The sequence below is a fragment of the Harpia harpyja genome, chromosome 3 (assembly GCF_026419915.1).
Source record: "Harpia harpyja isolate bHarHar1 chromosome 3, bHarHar1 primary haplotype, whole genome shotgun sequence".
NCBI classification, from domain to species: domain Eukaryota; kingdom Metazoa; phylum Chordata; class Aves; order Accipitriformes; family Accipitridae; genus Harpia; species Harpia harpyja.
This window is the reverse complement of record NC_068942.1, coordinates 9,960,425-9,985,850: the sequence shown is the minus strand read 5'-3', so window position 1 is coordinate 9,985,850 and position 25,426 is coordinate 9,960,425. Positions and strand designations below refer to the sequence as shown.

The 25,426-nt window shown below is 40.4% G+C and overlaps 2 protein-coding genes across 10 annotated transcripts in view; one reads left to right on the top strand and one right to left on the bottom strand.

The window, feature by feature from the left end:
* The window catches only part of ARMC2 (armadillo repeat containing 2), a 66,851-nt gene extending 49,720 nt beyond the window's left edge, over window positions 1–17,131 (top strand). For all 4 annotated transcript variants that reach the window (XM_052781359.1, XM_052781360.1, XM_052781361.1 and 1 more), the window contains 6 exons: window positions 4,346–4,667; window positions 6,213–6,335; window positions 8,199–8,312; window positions 9,740–9,872; window positions 12,146–12,303; window positions 16,756–17,131. In XM_052781359.1, coding sequence (XP_052637319.1) covers window positions 4,346–4,667; window positions 6,213–6,335; window positions 8,199–8,312; window positions 9,740–9,872; window positions 12,146–12,303; window positions 16,756–16,910 — 1,005 coding nt within the window. In that variant the 3' untranslated portion in view covers window positions 16,911–17,131. The remainder of the gene's footprint in view (window positions 1–4,345; window positions 4,668–6,212; window positions 6,336–8,198; window positions 8,313–9,739; window positions 9,873–12,145; window positions 12,304–16,755) is intronic.
* Window positions 17,132–21,386: 4,255 nt separating this feature from the next.
* The window catches only part of SESN1 (sestrin 1), an 84,315-nt gene continuing 80,275 nt past the window's right edge, over window positions 21,387–25,426 (bottom strand). For 5 of the 6 annotated variants that reach the window (XM_052781353.1, XM_052781355.1, XM_052781356.1 and 2 more), the window contains 5 exons: window positions 25,058–25,170; window positions 24,621–24,811; window positions 24,218–24,362; window positions 22,935–22,988; window positions 21,387–22,515 (listed from right to left, as the gene is read on the bottom strand). In XM_052781353.1, coding sequence (XP_052637313.1) covers window positions 22,429–22,515; window positions 22,935–22,988; window positions 24,218–24,362; window positions 24,621–24,811; window positions 25,058–25,170 — 590 coding nt within the window. In that variant the 3' untranslated portion in view covers window positions 21,387–22,428. The remainder of the gene's footprint in view (window positions 22,516–22,934; window positions 22,989–24,217; window positions 24,363–24,620; window positions 24,812–25,057; window positions 25,171–25,426) is intronic. The other variant, XM_052781354.1, reaches the window with a different exon arrangement.

The following is a 25,426-nucleotide window of genomic DNA, read 5'->3' as shown; positions in this document are numbered from 1 at the left end:
AAAAAGAGATAATAAGAAATAGTGGCTGAAGCTGTACAAATTTAATAAGTAATAAGAATAATAAGTAATAAGTAATAAGAATAAAGATTTTAACCAGGGATCGGTAATCATTGGAGCAATACTGTGGGGGATATGGTTTTCAACTTTTTCAGTTCGTGATTTCTGAAATGTTTTTTGTTAGAGGGTGTACACTGCTTTTCATCAAATGTTGTTCTGGTGACAATGGGCTTGCTTTTCTTTGTTACCTTTCCCAGATCTCCAGATGTCCACAAACAAACCTAAGGACACAAGTTCTTCATTGCTAAAAATCACTAAGTGCAAATGGACCCTTTTCTGAAAAGTTTACCTAAACAGATCAGATTTTTGGGTGTAGAAATTATTGGGTAGGGTCCTGTGGCATGTGATACGTAGAAATATAACTACATTCTTCTAATGGCCTCTCCTTCTCCTCAGCTGCATTCATATTTGCAAGGGAAGGAGGTTCCCTCTTTACTGACAAAGTACTCCCTGCTATCACTGTGGCAAAGCTTCTCTTGGCTCCTTTTTTCAGGTCCCTCAGTCAAGAACTTCTTCATTTGCTTTTGATGCTTTCAGGGTGTTCTACCCTCCTCCCCCTCCTCCTTTTTTCTTCTTTAAATCAAGTTTCATTTTGGGTAGTTGCTCTTTCTGGGTTTGACCAGGAATTTTCACAGCCAGAATGTCAGTTCAAGATGAATCCTTACTGTGTTTGGAAGAGATTACCTCCAGGATGGCATAACTATTGTTCTTTTGTGTATAAGTAGACTATCATACCCTGAAAAGAAAACTCTCAAATTTTCTTTCCAAGGTACATAATAAAGCAGAAATACAAATTTGGAAATGAAGTGTAAATTAGATTTGAATGAGAAGCAGTTCATACTGCTGGACAGGTGGTAGAATTTTGGCTACCTCCATTGAAGTTTGTGGAACATAGAAAGCACATTTCATTTACAGCTGGAGATTCAATAGGAACTCAGCTGCTGGCATCTGAATTTTTGTTTCATACTACCCCTCTCCTTCTGAGGGTCCAGACACCAAATAGACTAACAACAGGTACTTGGCCAATGAGTACAAACTCTAGTATGGACTCCCCTCCCTTATTTATCTCATTTTAGTTTAGAAATTACTGACCTATTTGGCTTTCCTTTCCTACTGTACTATTTGTTCCTCTTCATCATGCTTTACACTGGAAGGCAGGTAGACTTTAATTGCCAAGATAAACTGCTGTCAAGTTCTGTGACTCCGCAAGTACATTGGGTACCTTTGCTACTAGGGCAGTGCTAGGAATAAATTTTTAGAAGTAGATAAGCAAAGAAATCTTTCAGATCAGTGATCAAATGTATATGTTCCAGTTGTCAGAAAAATAAGAGTTAAATGCAGATGGAGTATGTGGTGCCATTACCACTTTAAAAACAAAAATGTCACAGTTTCATCACAGATTGGAAGCAAAGAAAAAAATTAGTTCTCCTTCTCAAGCTTTTCTTTATATGTTTCTTCAAATTTGTGTAAGTGAAGTTGGGCGGTCTTATATATAACCTTCCAATCAGGTTTGGGTACACTCTCTGGACAGCATGTCTCACGTGAATGCCTCATTATAAAAAGATGAAATAACTAAGTGTAATTCCTAACTTTAATCTAATTTGTCTTTAGTGCCATACATGTTAAAAACTCCATATTATATAAATTAACCTGATAAATGTAATTTTCCTGTAAGTGTGCAAGAATGTCTGAAACTTCTTATGCAGTTAATACTCCAAACATTTGGAGATGCATAATAATCTCATTTATTATACTGATTTTTTCATTATGTACAGAAAGGCCCATGGGCCTTGTACAGGTTTAGTCTTGCAAGCAGTTTCAAAATGCCATTTGTCTTTACATGCATTTCTTTACACAGCAATTCTAAGCTAGTGTTTCTTACTCTTGCAGTGCTTACCCCATGAGCATTTAAAAAAATATAGACAAAAATAATACCAACCCTTGAGTATTATACTACTCAGGAGAAGTTGTATACGCTTTTCTCTTTGACTCTGCTAGTTAAATTTTCACTGGAAGATAATGAAACTTTGGTAATATGCTATTAAAACCAGATGTGCTTAGCTAAAAAAGTATTTTGTAAGTTTGTTTTGCTAGCCTGTAGGTGGAAAGCACAGTTGAGATCACACTTCTCAAAATATCAGTTGATTGCTGTATGGTACCTGTTTGTCTGTTTTCTGATTGGGTAGAGCTGTTGCTGGGCTGATACTGTTTTGACCAAAATTAGAAAGTCAATATAAACGAGTCAAACTAGACTGCTTGCTTTTTTCAGTTCTCTTCTGATTCATCAGTTGTTTGTTTCAAATTCTTACAGCCTTTGTGAATTGGGGGTTGTGCCTGCAACGGTGAAAGCTCTTAGTGGTTAGTCAGTAAGAATGTTCATAAAATTTTGTCTTGATGACATTTAGATGCTAGCAAAAATATGATGCCTAGTTAAAAAAATTGGAAGTGGGTCCTATGGAGTGATCGTATTAAATACATGGATGTGAGAATCCGTTCCTCACTTAGGAGACTGCCTGCTTCTCATATTCAGGGATAGCATTCATCTTCTTGACCCTAAGAGGATGTTATTGCCAATGTCTTGCAGCAGAGGCTTAAGACCTGAAACTTATTGATGAAGGCATGTATGAAAGAAGGATTCACTGCTTACACATCTTTTTTCATTTGGTATTAGTGTGTATACTTTAACAAGTTGGATTGTTATTAATACCAGGGAGGATTAGAATATCTGTGAATATAACTTATATTTGAAGAAAAACAGCATGTAAATTGTTTAGCAAAATTCTAGGTTAGTGCAAGTACAGCACTTTAGCAGCTATGGGTAGATGGCTGTGCTGTACTTGAAGAAATGCTGTTACTCTACCTGTACTGTTAAGATAAAGCTATGAGTTTTTGGTTTTGGAAATGAGTAGATTTTGATCCAAGTGACAGAGGCAAATGTTTGAATTAGTTTATACTTGGATTAGTTCAGACTTTAAGAATTTCTTTTTTTCTTCTTACATACAGGTGGGTAAGAAAAAGATGGGGATGCTGTTGAATGCCATTTGGTTTGGATCTGCTAGCCTTGCCAAAAAAAGGCTATTTCTCAGTATGTCCAAAATAAAGCAACAAGAGATGTAATTCTGTATCCCACTGAAGGGCAGGGATAGAAAGTGCTTTAAGAGAGCAACTTGGTTAAATCATAGGACCTCAAGATACTGTATAAAAATAGAAAGTAGGTCTCATTTAGTAATGATAAGAATAAAAGGGTAGCAAGAACATGTAAAATCAAAATCAGAAAAAACCAGCACAAAATGAGATGCGACTAGAAAGGGACATAAAAAGAAGCAAGAAAACTTCCTATAGTACATTAATAGTGAGAAGACAATAAGGAAATAACTGCTGCAGTGTTCAGAAGAAGATGAGAATTATTGACAGATGCCACTGTGATTAGTGAAGTGTGGAATGCCTTTTTTTTTGCTGCTTTTTCTGAAAGGGTTAGGTATGATCAAATGATTAATCTCTACTTCAGCCTGAGTTCTTTTGTCACTAAAAAATGAGCTGGAGCATATTTAAGTGTCTTCAAACCAACTAGGCCTAATGAAATTTACCCTTTGGTGCTTACAAAAGGACAGAAAAGGTAATGTCTCTGGGATTCTTGGAAAGTTATGTAGGATTGCAAGGTTGTAGGGCACCTGTCTTTAAAAGGAGAAAGAGGAGGAACTGGGGAATAACAGACCAGTCAATTTAGATTACATTTCTGGTAAAAATCTGGAACAAATAATTCAGCTATCTGTAAGCAATTGGACTTAACAAGGAAATGAATAAGAGCTAACATAGATTTAACAGTAACAAATCAAGGGGAAGTAGTTCAACCTCTACAATGGGTAACAGGCCTAGAGAAGAAGAGAAGGTGGTGGTCTTTGGCCATCACAACTGACACTTGCTTACTTGAAAGATTAGTAAGCTCTGGCCCATATGATTATTCTAGTTATATAAAGTGCTGTTTTAAGATGTTTTGAGATTACTGTGGGCTTAGTAAAAATAGATGACCTATACTAAGTATATCCCATTAGTAATTATCCCAATGCTATACTAGTTCTGTCGGATGTTTTTGACTACTTCTGTAAACCGGGTTATGAAAAATAGTAGCATAAAAAAATTATTTCTAGTTGCTGTATTTGGCATTCCTTCAGTTGTTCTGGACCTGCTATTAACTGAATTGTGAAGCAAATTAAGTATTATCTTCTTTTTAAGCAGCTAATAGCTTCTGCTGTTTTCTGTGTAATATGGTTTATTTACTTTATTGCAGGATTTGGTTATCCGTATCATCTTCATTCTTGGTAATTTAACAGCAAAGAATAACCAAGCCCGTGAGCAATTTTTTAAAGAAAAAGGAAGTGTTAACACCTTGATATCATTATTCCAAACCTACCATGAACTTGATTTGAACGCACAGAAATGGTACCATGAAAAAGAAGGGGAAGGAAAAACCCACCCAAAGGATCCTTCAGAAGCAGAAGATGTTCTGATAAAATTGATAAGAGTGCTGGCCAATCTCTCTATTCATCCCAGCGTAGGAGCAGCTCTGGCAGCTGCCCATCGTGTTGTAGAATTACTTGTTACAGTACTAGGTAATAAAATCTGTGTTGTGTTTGTTATCTTTGTTCAGTCTGTAAGAAGAGTTCAGGATTTTTCTACTTGACCTTCTTATCTAGGTTGAGCCATAACTAAATTAGTTCCATTGCTAAAATAGCAAAGTCAATCTGCTGATATTCATAAACTGTTTTATGTAGAAAGCCTGTTTGAGAAAGTGGAAGCATTGCTGCTTTGGTACTGACTTTTCAGTGTCTGGGGAAAGATGATGTAGAAGCATTTAATTCAGTGATCAGATTTGCAGATATGATCATTAAGGATAAGCAAATAAATTTTATTTTAAATACATCTCACTGAGAGTTCATATATAAGGGAAGTCTGTTCTTATCAGGTACTACATAGATATGTTGGGGGGGATTTTTTTAAGGTTTGCAGGTTTCGTGACTGTTCTGGATTAAGTATTCTTTTTGTTCCCTGCACCCATAACTTTCAGTCTCCCTGAAAAATTTCCTCTTATTTTTTCTTCTTTTTCATATTTCCAGTCTTTATCTCGAGAGAGTCCCTTTCCCTCCAAACAGAGGCTTAGGACTGCCGTTCCTTTACCACTTACTGATCCCTTTGTAAATCTAATTACAGGCTAGGACTGGGCAGTCTCTTCTCCCTGTAACAGAGTTTAGCAGTGACAAGATACATGTCAAAGAACTCAGAATATTTTAGTGTGTGACAAGAACATCAAATATTATGTAAAGACAATCAACTTAATTATATGCTATCTTACCAGTCTTACCCACCAGCCGTGGGGGATTAGAGAAGGCAGACTTACTGCTTCGTCCATTCTGTCTTAAGCCCTGTAGGAGCTTCCTGGGTTGGAACTGGCTTAATCATTGCGTAAGCACTTTTGAGTCTCAAAGCTCTCCGCCACGCTCCCCTCTTCTTGGGCACTGTATCAGTTAGTTTACTACTAAATGTTCTCTCTCCCTGTGAACTTACCCCTCTTTTATTTCCTTCACTCTTGGTTTCTGAGGCCAGAAACCTCAGATAAGTCGATATACACAACTTGCAGACTTGCTGGTGTAATTTTCACTGGTTAACATTCTGTCAGGAACTCTAAGAGAGACAATCTTTCAAGTATTGTTAAAGAAGTCTTCCCCCCCCAACTTTTCATGGTGTCTGACATTTAAGTATAATAGTCCTTGGTATTTCTCTGTGCCTATCACATAGGCCTATTTCTGCATGTGGATTCTCCTCGGTTCCATCTTAAAACAGCAAATAGGATCTGTAAAGTGTCTTAACTAACTGGATTTTAAACCATGTTGCCTTAGTCACAGTGATTTCTGTAGAGGAAGAGTTGGAAAGAGTGACTTCGTATTGCCATTTTTGGATCAGCTGCTCCTGTTGATTTCTGCCATGTTACTGAAAAACAGAATAGTATTGTTTGTAATAGTGGCCATGCAAACTATGATTCAGTTTGCTTTTATATATGTTTATATATATATAATGTACTGCTAAGTTAGACTCGTGCATGTGTGTATCTACATATGCATATGTTTTCTGTTTTTTTTTTTTTTTTTTTTTACTATCAGAATACAAGTCAGTTGATGACTGTGAGGAGTTGGTCATCAATGCTGCAACAACAATCAACAATTTATCCTACTACAAAGTGAAGAGTTCTGCTGTTCAAGACAAGAAGCTACACATTGCTGAAAGTAAGGACTTTTAAACTAGTACTCTTTGTATAGCTTTTTGAAAGTGAAGTTATTCATGCTATATATTGATATTACAGAAAATAAGGACACTGATAGTGTTTTGTGGTATCATATTGCAGGAATATAAAGTTGATAGGGCTAAATTCTTCCTATAATGATTTCTTATTATTTTGGAACATAATTCTATGACTTATGTGGAAATAGGTTGTTGACAAAACCCCTCCCTTCTTTTTCTCCCCAAAGGAATTTGCCATGTTGTTTTCTGTTTAGGAATTTTTGCTAGACTTGTTCAAAATACATATGCCTGAGCCAAAATAATCATGTTGCTTTTTACTTCTATTCAGAGTATGACAGAGAAATTTTTTTTCTTCTTAGTACCTTCTAGACCTGCAAAATCTGATTTATGTCTGTTTCCAGCTTATAAATCCACTGGCAGCACAGGAATTGTGTGATTCTCTCCCCTCTGACAGTATGGACAATAGTTATATTTTAGTGATGTGTAGGAATTGCAATCTGAGTTCTGGGACTCATTGCTTTAATGTTATACAAAAGGTAGAGAGTCTACGTCTTGCATACCTTTCTCTCTAAATAGACAAGACATGGGGGAGAGACAGAGCCAGAAGTTCACACAACAGGTATGAGGGGCAGGAAAAAATATTCTGGCTGTCAACTTAGTGCCCCAACTGGTAGACATCATATTCTCTCTAGGTAACAGTTCTGCTGTTCTGTCACGAGTAATTTTATCACCCATAAACCAGCTGTTTCTTATTCCTAGTTGGAGAAATGTGGAAACAAATTACTTCTCTGCCTGTCCCATTTGCTCTCCCTCTCCTGTTTTTATTGTTAGCATGTGGAACCAGTCTCATCACCTTTCCTCTGCCTGAACTGAGAGAGAAAACCTTTTGATAGCAGACCAGCAGGCTTCCTCCTCCAGGAGGCATTTTGAGAATATGTGCTGTTTGATACAAGTGGTAGATCCCAAAGACAAAAAATAATCTTTTCAGACAAGTTCAGGGCATGTTAGGTATTGTGGCATTCAAAGACGGAAGTAATGGGAAGGAAGCCAACCTCTTTTCTATATTTTTTTCTCTCACTTTTCTGTGGTAGAAGGGTTAGGGTTGACTGATTTGAGTCCTTTATATGATGGACTGATTTCAGTGGTTCACTTCATACTCACAGGAGACTGATAAATGTAACTTCTGTAACATTGGTCCTTTGTCGTGCACTGAAAACCTACATGATGGTAGCCCTTCCTAAGAAATGCTGAAGGTCTCATTCTGTCTGCTGAAGTTACACACTAATCATATGTGAAACTGCTAAGCAGGAAAGCAGCAAGCAATTAAATGCTTCGGATCGGGGCAATATTAAGTAGCTGTTCAGATAAAATGCATTTGCTTCTTATAGCAGCGCTGAGAGAAAATAGAGCTAATGTCAGAAAATAATTTGAGTTTTAGAAGACATCCCACCATAAGACCATCTGTTCAGGATCTAAATCAATTCTCTTATACATTACATTTTTTTTGTCTTTGTCTTGCTGGATTTTCACATGAGCCCACTCAAAACTGTATAGCAAAACTGGCTCCCATTATTATAACTGTGCTTAGGCTACCTTCATAACTCCTCATTTTTTCCTTTGCATTTAGCCCTATATTGGAGCTCTTTGTCTCATCTTCATAGCACTACACAATTTAGCTCTTGTTCTACCATCAGCTCACCCCCTTCACTGCAAGACAGATAACTGTTCCCATTTATTACATTTATTGCTGTTGCTGCTTGCATTCTGATATTTATTGATAAAAAGCCAAGCACGTGTTTGTAATATACAAGTAGTTGTTTTTATTTCATTTCTCTGCAAACCAACAGTGCTTTTAAAGCTGTTAATGAGCAACAATATGGATGGAGTTGTGGAGGCTGTCAGAGTCTTTGGCAATCTTTCCCAGTATCATGAGATCTGTGACTTCATCATACGGAAGAAGAGTGAGTTACTTTTGCATTTGTAGGAGTCCTGTTTTTAAATGTCCATAGTTCTAAAAAGGAAAGATTGTTAATAAGCTGTCTCAGTTAAAGGGTAGAGGCAATCTTCTCTGATGTTTTGCAAATTAGGCAAATGTTAGAATCCAATAGTAGTCATTATAAACACCACTTTATTTCTGTTTCATCAAAATGGAACTATTGGAGTAGGAAAAATATGCCATGGTGCCTTCACTAAGGTAAATGCTACAAAACCTCTGTTTTTCCTAAAGATTATAATTTTGAAATTTCCTTTCACTCCCTCAGTTTTTCAAATCCAACAGGTTAATGATATGATATAAAATGAAAATCCACTAAATTCTCATTTAGGTTCATAATCACAGATTTTTGATTCCCATGTTCAACAGCTTGTTAGCACTTTGTAACATGCATTTAAGATGTTTGACTGCTTCAACAAAGAGACCTCCTGTTTGCCTCTGGGTGAAGTAGGATACAAGTCTTCTCAAGTCCTTTTGCTTTGGGTGTCTAAAGTGCTTTGGGAAAAAACAGGAACTCCTTGCTATCCACAGAAGGTGTGTCATAAGTTCAATTAAACACCTGTTCACTGTAAATTTTTTTTGTATCTACCTGTCAGTGCTGGAAGTGAGGGGATACACCATAATATACAACACCTTCTTTCAAGGGTGGACATATCGCCACTTTTGGAGAAGAAGGTATCTGCAAAGGGAGAACTGACACTTAGTAGTTGGTTGCTGATGAGCTGTCTCAGTCAAAGGACTGAATTTTCTGCCTGGGGGAGACTGTGGTGTCGGTGTGCCAAGCTCAGGAAGCATTGAGAGGCTGCCTCTCCATTAGGCAAGACTGACTCCCTCGCTGGGGTTGTCTTCCGCTGCCTACTGAGTTCAGCATCAGCAAGTGCTGCGAGATGCTGCACGTCCAGCGTCTGCTTCTTGCCCATCTCCCGCAGGAGCCCCAGGCTGCCGCAGTTCCAGATGGACTTGATGCAGTCTAGGGCAACCCTGCCACTCACAGAGGTAAGAACTTTCCTCTCTGAGTGCCAAATGCCAAATCCTAGCAGTTTCTGCTGACTGTGCGATTGAAAGGAGAGTGATACTTTTAAGAAATAAGCTGTAATTCAGTTTGGCCAATGGAACTGGATCTTCACACTGCTTTGGTGTATTTTTATAACTAGAATTTTGTAGGTGTTGTTTTGAAGAAAACTGGCATTCAGCATGATGTAATAATGGCTGTTACTCTGGGTCATATGCCTACTCTACAAATGTCACAGTAATATGCTACAAGGTTAAATTTTTGGGTAGGGTATCCTGCATTTGACTGCTTTCTAAGTATACATGTTTAATAAATGTGTTGTAATGCCACTGGTATGATAAGTCCATCTTCCCAGTAATACTGTTTCCTTCTTTACAATCCAGTATACAAGTTCATGATTGCTTTGCTTGATGCCAAGAACCAAGACGTCTGTTTTTCTGCCTGTGGAGTTCTGCTCAATCTCACAGTAGATAAGAACAAACGAGCTCTTCTGATGGAAGAAGGAGGAATTGGAAAGTACGTTACTGATTATGCTTACGAAAAAGGCAATTTTGAGTAGTTTGGCCAAATAGTTTCAATCAGATTCTTTTTTACTGGTGCCAATAACTTGTAATAAGGATACATACTTAATAGTTACTCAGCATCTAATGTTCTTCAAGGAAGAGCCTTTCATATTCTTTCATATGTTTTTTGAAAAAGCATTAGAATGGTTTAGCCTACTGCAGAGCCAAAAACCATAGAATAATCTCCCAAAGATCCTCCTGATATATACAGCAGAGGAGAGTACCATACAACAAAGCAACTAAGGCATAGCTTTGCAGTAGCTGCTTATGCTTGACTTAACTGGATCCTATGTGGGCTACAGTTAACAGGCACCATTAATGTGTATGTGTTGGAAGTGTGAAGATTACTTCAGGAACTACCCCACATGGTCTCTTGCAATTTTTGTAACTACTTAGTACTGTAGGGAAAACTATCTGATGTAGCCATGCTTGGCAGAGAATAGTTCCTGAGTCTCCTCTCTCTGAGAATTCAAGCTTAAGGCACTTACATTGTAAGCGGTATTAGATCTTGGAAAACCACTGTGGATGCAACACTTGTGGCTTTGATGTTCAGATAATTGCGGATCGAGCTTAATTAGAGCAATGTGAAAGATTGTGTTCCTATGCTTGTAAAGCAGTTGATACAACCCACATTTATGAAACAATATGCCTAACTTTCAAAATGTTTTCCTGTTCATACATCATATAATTACTTTTTTATACAATGTAAACAATGCATAGTCTGCTCATCCTTCCTTCACATCTTCTAGTTAACTTAGAAAATATAAAGCTGAAAAAGAAGAATAAAAGGAAGTTACAGGCAAATTGAATAATAAATGTGAGAAATTTCTATTATATGGAATATAGAATATTCCATAGAATATAGAATCATATAGAATATAGAATTTTCTATACTCTGTCTGAAAATTTGTGAAGGAGTGAAAAACAGTAACAGTATGGAATAAATCTAGAGGATTTGGAAGTGATTGTTAAGGAGGTCATCCTGACTGTGCCAAAACAGCTCTGTGGATTTTTGGAAATTAGGTTATTGTACCAATATATAGTGGCCCTAATAAAACATGGAATTGTACTCATAAGAGAGTTAAACTTAAAAAAAACTAGGGCAAGTTCTTTTGGCTTTTCATTAGATGCCTCCCAGTCTTCCACAATGATTGCGTCCAGAGAGGAGAGAAAAAGCAAAACCTGTTTTTGGTTGCTTTTCAACTACTGCTATTTTCAGCCATACCTGAATGTGATAGTTATCCTGTGTCCCCTTTACTAATCATCAGATTATAAATCTCACAGTGAAGTAGAGAAGTGAGGGAAAGAGGGGGTCCTAGGGTTGGGGAAGAGAACAGCAGTGAAGGATTACTATTAGAGGTCATTAGGGACAGCAAGTGAAAAATGTTTACTTCTGCTGCCCCAGGACTTGTGAACGCTGCTGTTTGGTAATGGGAACTCTGGATAGCTACTGTACATTAGCTGGTGCAGGCAGAAAAGTTATAGCTTAATTTCAGAGTCCTGCTTATCATCTAGCCTGCATTTGGTATCTGCAAGGAAGTGAGGTTGGGAGAAAGGTCAAGAACCTAATGGTCCTCAGTAAAACTGGCATTTCTGAGAGGAGTCCATTGGGAGTGCAGGCTGAGGAAATAGAAGAAGGGGCGAGATCTGAAAAATAGTCAGACTTCACTGAATGTAAAAGGTAATTCTGTGAGTCATGGAAGTAGCGAATTCCTTTGGATTTGTCTTCTCATCGGATCCTCTGATGTGTAATAAGATGGATATTCTGACTGAAGCTTTTTCCTGCATTCACACCATCTTTTCCAGATGAATTCTTGGTGCCTGATAAGGTTTGGCTCACATTGCAATCTCTGCTCCAGTGGTAGCCACAGATTTGGAACAGTCACAGATTGTCATGAAATTTTGTGGAATTTTAGTGACTTTGAGATGGTTACATTTGTGACATGATTGAAATTGGTCAGTTGGGTTAAAAAGTTACAGGGGATGGACAGATGCAGGCAGGCATACACATATGTGTAGACAAAAGGCATGCTCACATCCTTAGGGAACTAGACTAAATGAAAAGGGGGAAGTTACTGAGGAAGAAAGTAGCATCTTAAGTTTATTAATGTAGAATTTTCCTGCAAACTTTCATGGAGTCTGCATACATTTCTAGACTGCCAGATTTTGAAGGGCTCAGGAGAAAACTACATGGAGCAAAACACTGTTTTTGTTTGATACTGACAGGTTAGTTGACTGTTTACAAGACTTTGGCCCAGCAGACTGGCAGCTGGCTTGTTTGATATGCAAAACCCTGTGGAACTACAGTGAAAACATCACGAGTGCGGCCTCATGCTTTGGAGAAGATACTGACACGTTGCTGGTGCTGCTCACATCACTCTTAGGTGAGATTGATAATCTTGGTCTCTTTTCCTTAATAAAAGAAATAGAAGGAGCAAAATCAAAGCAGTATTAGTTTGGTTGGGAAGTCTGTCATGCAGCTTTAAGTGGCTGGCTGGTGTAGACTATCCAGCAACACACTGGTCTGTTGCCATTCAGCACATTTCCTCAGACCTTACAGATTGCCAAGGTGGAATTGGCTGCTGTCACTCCCCACTCTAGTTTGTCTAGTTAGCATGCCGCTAATGCTTTTCACCAGCTGCCTTTTTGCCTGCTTGAGCCAACTATCCTGCAGACCTTCAGTGCAAAATGTGCTTTTCACTGGATGTGGGCCCTTTTGGCCTCAGAGGTCACTGCAGGTATTGACAGAAGCAGGGGCTCAGCTGTGATGCACCTGGTTACTGCACAGCACACACCAGGCAGTCTGGGGAATATGGCTTTTCCCCTCAGCCGGAGGGCTGTGTGGTGCAATGAGCTGAGCTTGCTGCTTGTGACAAGAGTCCCTTGGCTGCCCTTCCTTTCTAATCGTGATCTCCTTGTGGGCAAGGACATCCTGACAATTTCTCATCTGCTCCCTAAAGCTAGGGAGGGTGTGCTCCTCCATAAATACAGGCTGGAAGGTGCCTACAAGTGAATGTTAAGACCCTGATTTGCTTAGCCAGCTGGATCTTTTCATCTGCACATTTATGTTTGCTTCAAATTTTACAGACTTTAATTGCTACGTAATAATCCTATAGTCACTATATGTAATTTTCCTCCTTTATTTTATGAGCACTGCTTTGGCTATGGTTTTATTTTGGGTAGGTCATTTGCAATTATCTTTTAAAAAAAAATCTTTAAAATGTAAATGAAATTGAAGCAAACCTTAACTAATTTTGATTTGGTTTTAATTGGAAATTTACTAAGATACATGCTTGCTGTGGAGAAGGCCGCATGTTAGTCAGACCCAGACAGAAAGTGAGATCCCCATGGTCTCTTTTGTTTTTAGACAATCAGAAAAGTGGGTGGATTTGTGAGGGTTTTTTTCCAGTTACAGCAGAATTACTTTTATTCCTTGTTGTAATCATTCCTTGCATTATATTCCTTACTATGACAGAGCATATCTTATTGAGAGCAGTAATTCCATCTATTTATCTGAAAATACTCAGTGTTTTAAGATCATTAGTGGACTTTTTAACGTTCTGCAACAGAATTGCAAACTTTACAGCCACAATCGTGCTTGAATTTTCTGGCATGCAGCAAGGAATATCTTTGATTTGGAAAATCCTTACTTATTTTTTACTCTGCATTTAACACTGCTTATTCCAGCAATTAATTTGACTGCAGAGTCCAGGCTGGGTAGTAATTGGAACTCTCACTAACTAGTACAGCTATTTCATGTACAATTGCAATTGCAGTTAGAATCGCAATTGTAGTGCAACTGTAATGACAATTAATTAAAAATAGGTCAGAATTAAATCAGAAGGCTAGTCTTTCTTCACACTATAGTCAGAAGAGTAGCTGTAGAAAAAGTGCATCTTACTCATTGATCTGGTTCCTCTGTGTGTTAAGAGCCAACAAATTTTAGTAATAGCAGCTGGTTAATATTGTTCTACATCTTCCTCCTCCCATGGTATCCAGTAACAGCCTTGAACTGTCATTGCTCTGATTCTGTCATTCAGGAAGCAGGAGGCAACTGCTGACAGTCAGTGGACTGTACTTAAGCATCAGCATGCCCTCAGGAAGCGGAAAAAGTGGAGCATGGCACAGCAGACACCTCACTTCACCTGCTGTGCTTGGCCTCCTCCCCTTTATTTTTCTTTCCCCTACCTGGCACAAGATGACAAAAGATATGAGGGAGCCAAAAGGGAGTGGAAATAGCCTGAAAAGATGCTGGGCCTGAGAAAGGCTGCACAAAAGGCACCATTTGTTTTTCCTTTTCCCTGCCTGATCCCAGCAGCCTGAGAAGCAATGGCACCGCTTTCCAATGGCACCGTCATTTGCCTTCTTTCAGCTGCTCTTGAGTTTCATGTCACTTTATTGGCTCAGAGCTTCTGGAGGCTGGTGTTTCCAGGCCCCTGGCAGCAGCTTTGCCTTGCTCCGGTCCCTCAGGAGCAGCAGTGGAGACGAGCCTCTGTCTTGAGAATGTTCTTGTTTGGTCGTTCAGTGAAATCTCCTTTCTCCCTCTCTTTTTCCAGACTTTTCTTCCACTCACCTTGACCTCCACTAGCAATTTGAGGATGTTATTTGGAATCTCAGTACATGTGAACTCTTACATGGCATGGTAGTAGCTTCCAGGGCTCCTGGCCCCTGTCTTGCTGGAGTTATAGGGATGGGTAGCCCTTGCAGACTAGAGTCTGTACTCTAGTTTTCAGCTTCCCCCATAGCATGCAGACCCAGTGTGCTTGTCTTGTTGCTGGGCTTGCAGCCAGTTCATATGCTGTTTGGCCAGTACCCAGTTTTGCTAGTTCTGAGGAGAATCGTGGGAAAATTAAATGATCTGAGGATGCACAGCTTGCATGTGGGACACTGATCCTCGCTGATCCCCAGGGTTACTCACATTCTGCTTTGGGAAATTTACTGTTTTGGTTCAACACTTCAGCTTTTGAACTGCTTCTGACACTTGTTCTTGTAGGCTGGAATTCCCAACCTCAATGATTCCATAAGCATTCAATCAACTTCTAGGGGGTACAGCTGTCTAATAAAAGGGAGAAATGTCTCTTGCTCTGTGTTAGAAGGTAGTTAATTTGGGTAAAAGAATCATTTCAGGAGTAGGCAAAGCAGTTCTCCCTGAAAACAAAAAACATAGTCCCTTATCCTCCTCTTCGGGGTCTCTCACTTCTCTGCTGCTGAGATTCATTTTAGGTATGTTGGGCTACTGTGCCATTGATAGGACAAGAGCTAACGGGCACAAGTTGCAATAAGAAAAATTCCAATTAAGTATTAGGAAAAGAAATTTCCACCATGGAAGGGGTTGAGCACTGGAACAGGCTGCCCAGAAAGGCTGTGGAATCTCCATCCTCAGAGATGTTCAGTACGCAACAGTACATGGACCAGAGCAACCTGATCTACGGTGGCTCTGCTCCAGAGGTCCTGTCCAACCTAAATTATCCTATGATACCATCAAATATAGATCTGAGGTTGGATTTTATCTCTGATTACAGGGTTTCTTCCTGCAGAGATATGACATGTCTTCCTTCTTGAAAGAAGGGGTTTTTTTCCTCTTTATTTTATTACGGAAGGCCTCTAAATGGCATCTTTTCTTTATGCAGGACCCCTTTTGGAATCTACCTCACAATCAGCATCTCTTTAATTTTGGTAATTTAGAAACACTGTAGTGGAATAGAAGTCAAGTATTGTTTGCAGTTACTGGTAACTTTCTATGAAATGGAGCCCATCTCCATGTCGTCTCTTCCTTTAGAGCTGTTGCAGCTCAGGCCATGTGCTCTGCATAGGCACCTTGGCATTCTTTTAAATGGGACTAGTTGCTGTTTGAGCACCTCTTTTCTACATGAAGTTTGACTCAAAATATGGGTAACTGAAGTTTCTCTTCAGCTCCAAGTTGTCTTTTACCTGCTGTGAATGTGCAGTAAGCTCCCTTACAAAGTTGTTTATTTAAGATTGTGAATCTGCTGCTCTTTCATAGTCTAGGACAAAGATAAGTCATACTGCCCATTGGATGCAGGGTTGTATCTTCATTTTAGGTCTGTTTATGGCCTAAAGGCTGTCAAATATCCTTATGTTAAACTGTGTGAAAACATTTGTTCAGCCTTATCAGTTGTGTTTGTAGATTCTGATTCAGGAGCATGCTTCTGGTTGCAGACTGATTTCTTCTTTCTGTAAGGGTTTGTTTCTTTGCCACATCCAATGTCAGGCAAAATGGAGGGGGAATAACGAGTGATGACTTCCTTTCATTCCTAACATTGCTTGTCCCTATTAAGAGTGTCCTATTATTTTATTTATGAAGTTTGTGAGGAAGGGAGGGCAACAGTAATACAGTAACTAGTGTGGTTCAAGTTCTTTAAGTATGATAGTAGATATAGTTTGAAAGGGTCTTCATGAACCAGATTAGCAGAGCAATGAACTAGATTAGCAGAGCAATTTGTGGCAGGAAAAACATAGTTGTAGTTAGATGAATTGATTACTTACATTAGCAAAATTGCTGTGGAAAATGTTAAACCCAAGTAGTTTCCAGGCTGACAATCACAGTAAATGCTTGATCTTGGAGACACAGTTTTAGCTACACCTGTGAGGTGTGAGAATAAAAGAACCTGCAGTACCCTTTTTACTGTTTTACTGACCTTAACATCCTTTATTTTCAATTAAATCTCTCAGTGATGCTTAGTTTGTCTTAAACATAGGGTTGTTTTTAAGCCATCAACATACACAACTGATAAGTTGTATGTGCTGCGGTCATAAAGTACATAGTTGGGTATATTTTTATTCAGAACTGATGACAATATTTTCCTTGCTTACAGATGAAGAAGTAGCATTGGATTACAGCCTTGACAGAGATTTAGGGGACTACCAGAAACTATATTGGGAAAGAGAGTTCAAACCTGTGGCAGAAAAACTTCTTGATAGAATTCAAAGCCATCACTTTCTTCCAGCTGTGACTATTACTCCATTTTAATCAGTCGTTTGGGGTTCTTTTGTGGTGTAGATTGTACAGCTTTATATTTCTAATATGCCTGTACATTGCCATTGGTAAGCATGTTGGAGAGCATGGCAATTTCATTTTAAAACAGTCAGTAAAGCCCGGCATTTATATACTGGATACTATCTTTTGAGAAGCTTGCATGAAATTTTTGCATGTGTAACTACTTTTTTAAAATATATTTGAGCTGATCAGCTGTTCAGTGTGACTTGTCTGTTAATTGCATAGTTTCTTGGCTGGGAAAATGAAACAAAACTATTTGCTGAACTTTTAATTTTTAAAAGGTAAATTACCACTGAGTACCTGGACCTCTGGCACCAAAAATGCTGTGCACTGTAAAAGAACGTTACTTGACAGGAGCTGTATCTTACCTACAGACTTGGACATGCTTTTACTTTGTATTAAATTCTGCAACAGAGTAACCCAAATGCTATTGGGGCATTCTGCTGTATTACATTGTAAGCTTGACGCTTCAGATTGAATGCTATCTATGGTCGGGGGGAAAGTTGCTCCCCTTTCCTTCGGAGATCCCCCTTTTTTACCCTAGCCACACAGTATCAGGTAGTCCCAGCTCCTGTGTTGGTGCTTGGGGGATATAGGTCCAACTGTGCTGGGAAGAGGCTTTTCTGAATTGAGACTTCACATCCTAAGGCAAAACACCCATATCTCTGATGTAAGAGAAGATTTTAGCTAGTCTGGTGTGTTCTTCTTCCAGTTGTTCCCACATTCCCAGGAGCCGCCAGCGTGCCTGTACTTCTCAGACCGTCTTGGCCAGCCATCTCCCCTGGGGCAAAAAAAGGCTCTACATCGTTCACATTCCTTCTGACTGCTGCTGGCTTGTTTATTGCTCAGTTTTCATCCTTTCAGTGTGTAGAAGTCCCTGCTTGTAGCCCATGGATCAGCTCAGCAGGTGCATCACTGGCCTCAAGCATTAACAGCCCAGTTGGCTACGGAAAGCTTTACAGACCTGACCCATTTGTCTCTTTTCTGACTTCAGATTACTAAGAATAAAAAGCCGTGCAGGGGCTGCCGGGCTCCTGGCTCTGATCCTAAGGGTCAGCAGCCTCGCGCAGTGCTGCGTGCACCAGGAGAGCAAGTCTCCAGCCTGGCAATCCCTGCAGAGAGGCTGGAGGAATTTGTTTTTCTGAGGCAGCAATTCAGAGCTCCCTCAGTGGCACTGCTGTAGCTTTGGCAGTGCCTGGACCTCTGCTTCCAGGTGAGGAGATGAAGTGGGAAGGCTGGGAAGCAGAGCAGTAGTAGAAGGGCAGGGAAATGTTTTTCCTGGTTTAGGTCTCTGCTTCTACATTCTTGGGGACTTCTTTACTGATGATGGTGCTGGGGAGGGGGGAGATTTCATGGTCCAGGTTTTGGGAGTGGTGAGGAAGAAACTTCAGTGAAGGTAATGAAATTTGCAAAGTTCCTTTTGTCCCAGCAGCTTGGGTATTTCTTGTGACCAGCAAGGCTCAGCCCTGCAGTGAATCGCTTTGGGAGCATGCGTGGCAGCCTCCATCGCTGCAATCCGCAGGAGAGAACTGCTCCACAGTTGGGTATGGTTTGGCTCCAACAACAGTCTGCTGAGCTCAAAAAGATCTCAATTGTCGTTCCTTCTTTTGCCATTTTGATTTCAGCTGAAGTTGAGGGGGAGGATAAATGGCTTCAATGCCCCATTTGTTTCTTGGAAAAAAGAATGGCTGTGCTTTCTGGGGCCATTAAAGAAAGGCTGATGGGTAAGCACTCCCCAGTGGGGAAGGGAGCTAGAGGCATTTCTTCTTGGCATTTGCATCAAAGCAAAAGGCAGGCGAACACCACGCTGTGTAATGCAGGCTGGGGATGCAGTGGAAAAGACCTTGTGGCCAGGTCCTGTCAACAGGTCTGATCAGAACTGACAAGCGCTGAATATCTGTCAAAAGGCAGCCTGAAAGTGATGCTTTCCTCAACTCAAGGTGGTTATGTAGGCAATTAAGATTTGTTCTAAGAAAACGCTAGTTGTGTCAGTCATTACCAATCAAACTGTAAACAAGGGCCGTGAGTGCTGTGTAGCGTGTTCTGTAGCACAGGGCAAATTTGGGTATCCCATAGTGGAGAGCAAAGCTGGGGCAGCTGCTGTGTGTAAGCTCTGGGCTCGTGTTCAGAGTTTGGCCTGTGACTGCTTCAGGAAGAGAGACACACGTGCTGGGTAGGGCAGAGGGGGCTATGGAGACCTCGGAGCACCTAACAGCAAAGCCCAGCAGCCGCTCCCATGGAGCTGCATATGGGTCTATGTCTTTCTCTGAAAAGAAACTTGTGGGTAACAAGAACGAGCCCCAAAATGCTGAATTTCTGATGTATTCTTACGGCATCTTCTACCATTTGGGCATCTTTGCCGCAAACCTCAACAACGAAGCAGCACCCTTGTGACTTCAGGTGCCCATTCCTGTTTAGTGACCAAATGCTTGGCCTGTGTCACGCTGCTCTTTTTTATCTCTCTATCTGGGGTGGGGGTGTGCACGCACACACGTGCACGAAGTTTTGAGCTGAATGTACAAAGAAGATGGAAAGACAAGGGTTGCTGGGGAGGGCTGTTTGTTTGTAATTTAATTGCTGCTCACAGGGCAGATGGTTCTGCCATGATCCTCAAAGCACAGACTCAAAAGAAAATCCTGTGTGGTTTTTTTTTTTTTTTTTTTTTTTTAATAGTGTCCTACCTGAGCCCATGCAGCAGCCAACCATTAGTTCCCTTCACCCATGCTGGTGCACATCATCTCCTTCCATGCGTTGCGTTGCCCTTTGGACAGGATCCCCTGCTGATGCGTCCTTTTGGGGCGAGCTGCCAGTACTACTTTGCAGCCACAGGCTGCGGCTCTGCAGGAGCTACTGGGGAGCTGTCAGGGCGTACAGCCCTGCAGCAGCAAAGGAGGGCAGCTCCCACCTGCTGGTGCTGTGGCTTGTCCCTCATGCCCTGGCATCACACAGAGCTGCTGCTCTGTACAGCCATCACCACTTTCATGGAGCATCTGCTGACTTAACTGTTTTCCTGTTTTTAAAGACTAACAAACCACCCCACTGTCTTTGGTTGCCATTGTGCTTAACAGCCTGGCTTGTTCTCTTCTACTTAGGACCACAGCTGCCTCAGCATTTTTAATGGAAAATCCCCAAACATTTTCAGGCCCTTTCTCCAAAGTAAGTAGCTAGCTTGGTGCATAGTTAGGATTCTCTGTACGTTGTGGTTAGTGCTCTGTTTGAAAATGTGACTGTATGAAGCCTCTGACATGCACACATGCACACGCACATACACACACACTGCAGTGTTTACTGCTTGAAAAGGGAGAGAGTGCCTGCAGGTACCTGCATGTGTCTGGAAAGCATAGGATGGAAAGGGCCAATTTAGGCTTCTTGGAAAATTTCACGTCTTCTTTTGACCCCTCCAAAAAGCAGCAGGAGAATCAGGTGCTGCAGAAACTCCACTTACAGACTGGAAGGACACTTGCTTCTGTGTCCCTAGGCATAGCTTAGCTTTACGATATGCCCTTAGACAGGGAAGTTTTGCTCTGTTTTTGGAACATTAAAAATCCTGTATTTTTAGTTAAGAGGAAACAGCAGATGCTTCCTGTTAGTCACAATTTTTGTCAGTTTATTAATCTTTCTCCCCCAGATCTTTTTAGATATTTTAACTTCTTGCACTGTATACTTAAAACTGTTCTCAGAATGTTCTGTAGTAAGACAAACCAGTCTGAGCTGGGAACCAGGCCAGGGGACAGAAATCTTAATTTAATTCTACCTGTGGGCTTGGGAAAATCCATTTCTTTCCTGCCTTACAAATAAGGCTCCTACCTTCCTGTAGACAGGTAGGAGTTTCTATGCTTGAGTGCACTATAACCCCCGCTACAGCCAGCTGTAGGAGTGTGTCCAAAAGAGTTTGTCACTCCCCTGTAGCAAATCCCCCTCCCGCTGCCTGTTACTTCTTGTCATAAACTCCTCAGTCTGATGGCACAGACCTGACCATCCTTCTGAGACCAGATATCCTTTTGGCACTAGCCCGTGAAAATGAGCAGCCTGATCTGGAGGATTTAAAATCAGTTTTCACTCTTAAAACAGTATTTAGAGCTAGTTATTGAAAATAAGTGATTATATAAACATCCAGTTGGAATCTCTGATCATATCACACCTGTTACCTGTGAGGAAAGAAAAACCCCTATATGACAGAGTATACCTGAACATGAGGGCTGTGGGAAGGATGAAAACATCAGGACTATACAAGTGGTGGTCCTACTATAGTTTTAGTGAAGATCTAAATCTACTTTTTAAACTTTGTTTTCTCCCATCATTTTAGACTCAGCTGAAAAATTCACAGTTTGTCATTTTAAGTATGTTTGCTCAGTTACTGTTTCAAACATTTTAAAATGGTCTTTGAATCAGTAAGTAAACCAGTAAGGACAGAAGCACAAAGTTAAACCACACAAACACACCAAGAGAAAAAGTTGTTACCTTTATTTAAAAAATACCAATAATACTGACAAATTTAAAAAGCAATTCACACTCATACAAAAGTATTCATGTGTTCTCCAAAACCACCGTATATTAAACATCAGCATTTTAATCATGTTTTGATTTACTAAAAATAGATGGTTTTTAGCCTAGTTATTTAAGCAACTGCAAAAATCAGTAAGACCAGCATTGGGCATGTAATACAGTAGGACTGTTTGGCAGTCTAGAACAACATTCCCACACCTTGTCCTAGCTCCTCCTTGGTTCATCCTTGAAGAACAGGACAAGAAGCTGCTCAACACTTCACGTAGTTAGATCTCTAAAAAGCTCTGAGGACTTGAGTCAAGTCCCCTTCTTTCCATAGGAAGGCCATTGCACTTTTGGAGCTCACCGAATAATGCTGAACAAATGTCCTGTAGCATTTTAAGGCTAAACTATTCGAGAAAATTGACTGCTATTTTTCAAATTATCAGTGTGGGCAGAGGAGGTTTAGTTCTGATTAAAAAAGAAATCTAAATAACAAGGCTTTTTTGAAACCACACACAATAAAGGCTCAGACAATAGCAGTGCTCACTTTCACTTTTAGCTTAACTGGAACAGCCTGTGTCTGTTCACTCCACCAGCACAAATAGCAGCATCAAGATTTTCTAAAATTATTCTTGTAGGGAAAGCAAATGTCATCAAGTCCCACTTCTTGTCACGCTCCAACTCCCGTAGTATTTGCCTTAACACAAGATCTATATATCTATCATTTGCTATATTGCCACAAGTTCATAGAGTGTCCCGTGCTGTCTAAAGCCAAAATACCATGAGCAGGCAGCACTTCTGCACAACCCTGTCTTTTCAACTGCCAAGCGTTCACTGCCGAGGGGCAGCAGTGATATTCCAAACACGGAAATAGCTGAAACTAAAGGAGTTATGGCACAATGGGCATCTTAACTTATAGCTACTGTTGGTCCTGAGGCTTCGTATCTTCCTCTGCCATACTGCAGCTGCAGAACATTCCAACATCGACAGGCAGCCAGAGACATCAGGTCATATAGCGAGTAATAGCTCTCAGAGCATAAAGTAGTTCGGCTTGCATCCGAGCTTCTACCAGAAGCAAATTTACATGGACCTTCAGGAAAGAAAAGAAGTTATGCTTTTAACGGCATGCTCACAATGACATACTCGAGTGAAAGGAAGTCTGTGGGGCTGTGGTTGCAACAGCAGTGGGGGAGCACTTCGCGTTTCAGCTACCCAGATAATTAGTTCTATCTGTAAAGCTTGCTGAGGGAGGAAAGATTGAACAAACGCTGCACGTAGTATTGCAGCACAGTGCAGCAACAGGTCACAGGTACACTTAAGCAGGGCCAGGTTCAGAGGAAGAGGTAGTCATCCTTTAGTAGACCAGCTGGTTTAGCAGGAAAAAACAGATAAGCTTTCAAGCACTCAAGCCCTTCTTCAGCAGCAGACTATGCGCAGCTTCAAAATAATTGTTCAAATTTAGCTGGATTAAGTTAAGCAATTAGTTAAAGGCAAAAGGGTGGTTGGTACCTGTGGAGCAGAGGGGGTTGTTAGCAAAGGAAGAGGTGATAAGGTCGTTTGCCCCTGTGGGACAGAGAGAGAAACACACAGGTAATTATCACCTGAACAACATGGAGTGGTTAGCGGAGATGAAGCACAAGAAAAATTGTAACGTGCCATAAAACTAGTATCGTTATTGAGACAGAGGTGTTCAGTAGCTACCGGAGGTAAGAATTTTCATTCCCCAGCTCATCTCCTCAACACCTTTACTGTATTTCTTTGAGGGTGAGATCAGAAACCATGTGCGGGAGGGGGTGAAAAGTATTCTCTCACTGACAGCAGGTTGGCTGTGAGTTTGTTCTGGCATGTAATGGCTGCGTGTGTGGTTTCATTCACATGATTTCCATGAGGATGGACAGTGATTGCGTTCAGTGACAGGTTCATGTGCCATTGTTGGATTTTGATGGCTATGGAGATGCAAAGTTTTGGGCTTCAAAGAAGGATTTGTGTGCTTGAAAAGCTTGTCTCTATCAGTTAGTCTAACCAAAACAAACATATGTCGTATTTTACTTGAACCACCTTAAATCATTGTAGTTATAGTACCCCTATTATAACTGCGTATCTCTAAACTATTTTCACAAGGAGTTTAGCAAGAAATGGAGCCTCTGATGATATGAACACTGATTAAGGCACATTTATGTTTCAGTACTATATCAGCATTCATTTTAAGTGAGGCCTAGAAATATTTTTCCAAAGAAAAACTGGAGGACATGAACTTGATGGAGTAGACATCTGAGAGTTAACAGCAAGAAATATTACTGGGAGGTGCAATTCAGACTATAACCCAGCAGCAGGACTTTTGTGTTAAAGCCTAAGTAACTGCTTTGGGGCCATTCACACCAAAAATGACCACAGGACTGCAAAGACCCTGGGCCAGCAACCAAGCTGCTCTGGGGCTGAGGCCAAGGGATGGATCTCGCATCACTTCCCTGCCTCTCTGGGGCACAGGCACTACCAACTGACAGCAGAGGAGAAGGCTGCAGTCGAGGTGAAGCTGCACCGTTTACATGTCTAACCTCCGCATATGGTTCAGAGCTTGCACAGTTGGTGTCAGCTGTTAGCTAGCAAACATGCAGTAGGAAACGAAAAATTATTTCAGCCTGGAGAGTACTACACCTCCTAATGAATTTACTGAATGCGAGCAGAATCCCAGTAACGTCAGCTAAAGCTTAAATGCTCGCTGGGTAGCTGTGCCACGCTAACAGCCAAACAGATCTAATGCCCATGTCCCTCAGCACACATGCAAACTGTACCTTCTCAGAGTGTTCAAACTGCCTCCAGAAGCTATCATACATTCTTTTTGTGGTCTTTTCAGGAGTGCAAACCACAGTCTTGATATAAACTTTAAAGCTGCGGTCCAACAACTGATTAATTTCACCATAGTCATAATCATCGTATCTGTTTGGAATTGAAAGAAAACCACTTTCATTTTCAAGAACCAGTTATTTCACTTGCATTGTTTCTTAAGTTCCTATGGCAAAATAAATTATTGTGTAATTTGTACCACTACTGGCCCGCCCCCATAAACAAAAATATGTTTAAAAATACATGCATGTTTGCTTAATAAATAGCTTTGCTTCAATCTGGGAAAGGAAAAAAAAAAAAAGCCAATGCTAACAAGTCTGATGTATTTAGAACGAAAGTAGTAAAACCGACCTTATTCCAAACATACAATGAATATAGTTCCAAATAGCTCGTCTTAGCATTGAGGTATCCACATCTTTGTGCGTGGCCATTGTGTTGTAAGTCAGATTATAGGCAATATGAAACTTCTCATCAAGTAGTTGTCCCACATCTGGGTAAAGACGATTAACCAAGGAATAGCCATGGTCTTCCCAGGAATAATCCTTAGAATAAGTAAAAATGCAGAATGGAGCATTTCAGAAATGAACTTATGAAGAACTAGTGCTTTAATGTAATTTATCTCAGGGCAGATAATCCAGGGGGGTTGGGGAGGGTTGTTCATCTGCTTGCTTTAAGCCTTCTCATCCATGGGGTAGTAAGTTACAGCACAGCAATTTCCAGGTTTGGCATCTGGCACAACAAACAGATTGTGCACTAAGCCTCCTGATAGCAGCCCCCATCCTTGTTACCTGAACACGAAAGGTGGGCACATGCATTCCATGTCTGGAGAAGTCTTTGTAACCATAGCTGGTATCCTCAAAGTGACGAGACACATCTCTTGATGGTGCCGATTCTTCATCTTCTGTTAATTTCAAACAGAATTTCACACAGTTTCAGTAAGAACAAATTGGAAGTGTCCTAGCAGAACTCTTGCAGACGAATGAGAGTCTCTGTGCTTTTTAAATAAACACAGAGTTTCACTGGACTACCTGTATTAAAATTCTTTGGTACAGCTCAGTGTGACTGCAACTATGGGTTTTAGAGGCAACTCCATGAAAAGCACTCAGATTCTTATAGACAAACATCTCTTTCTCCCTTCTTTCATGTACTAGTCTTCA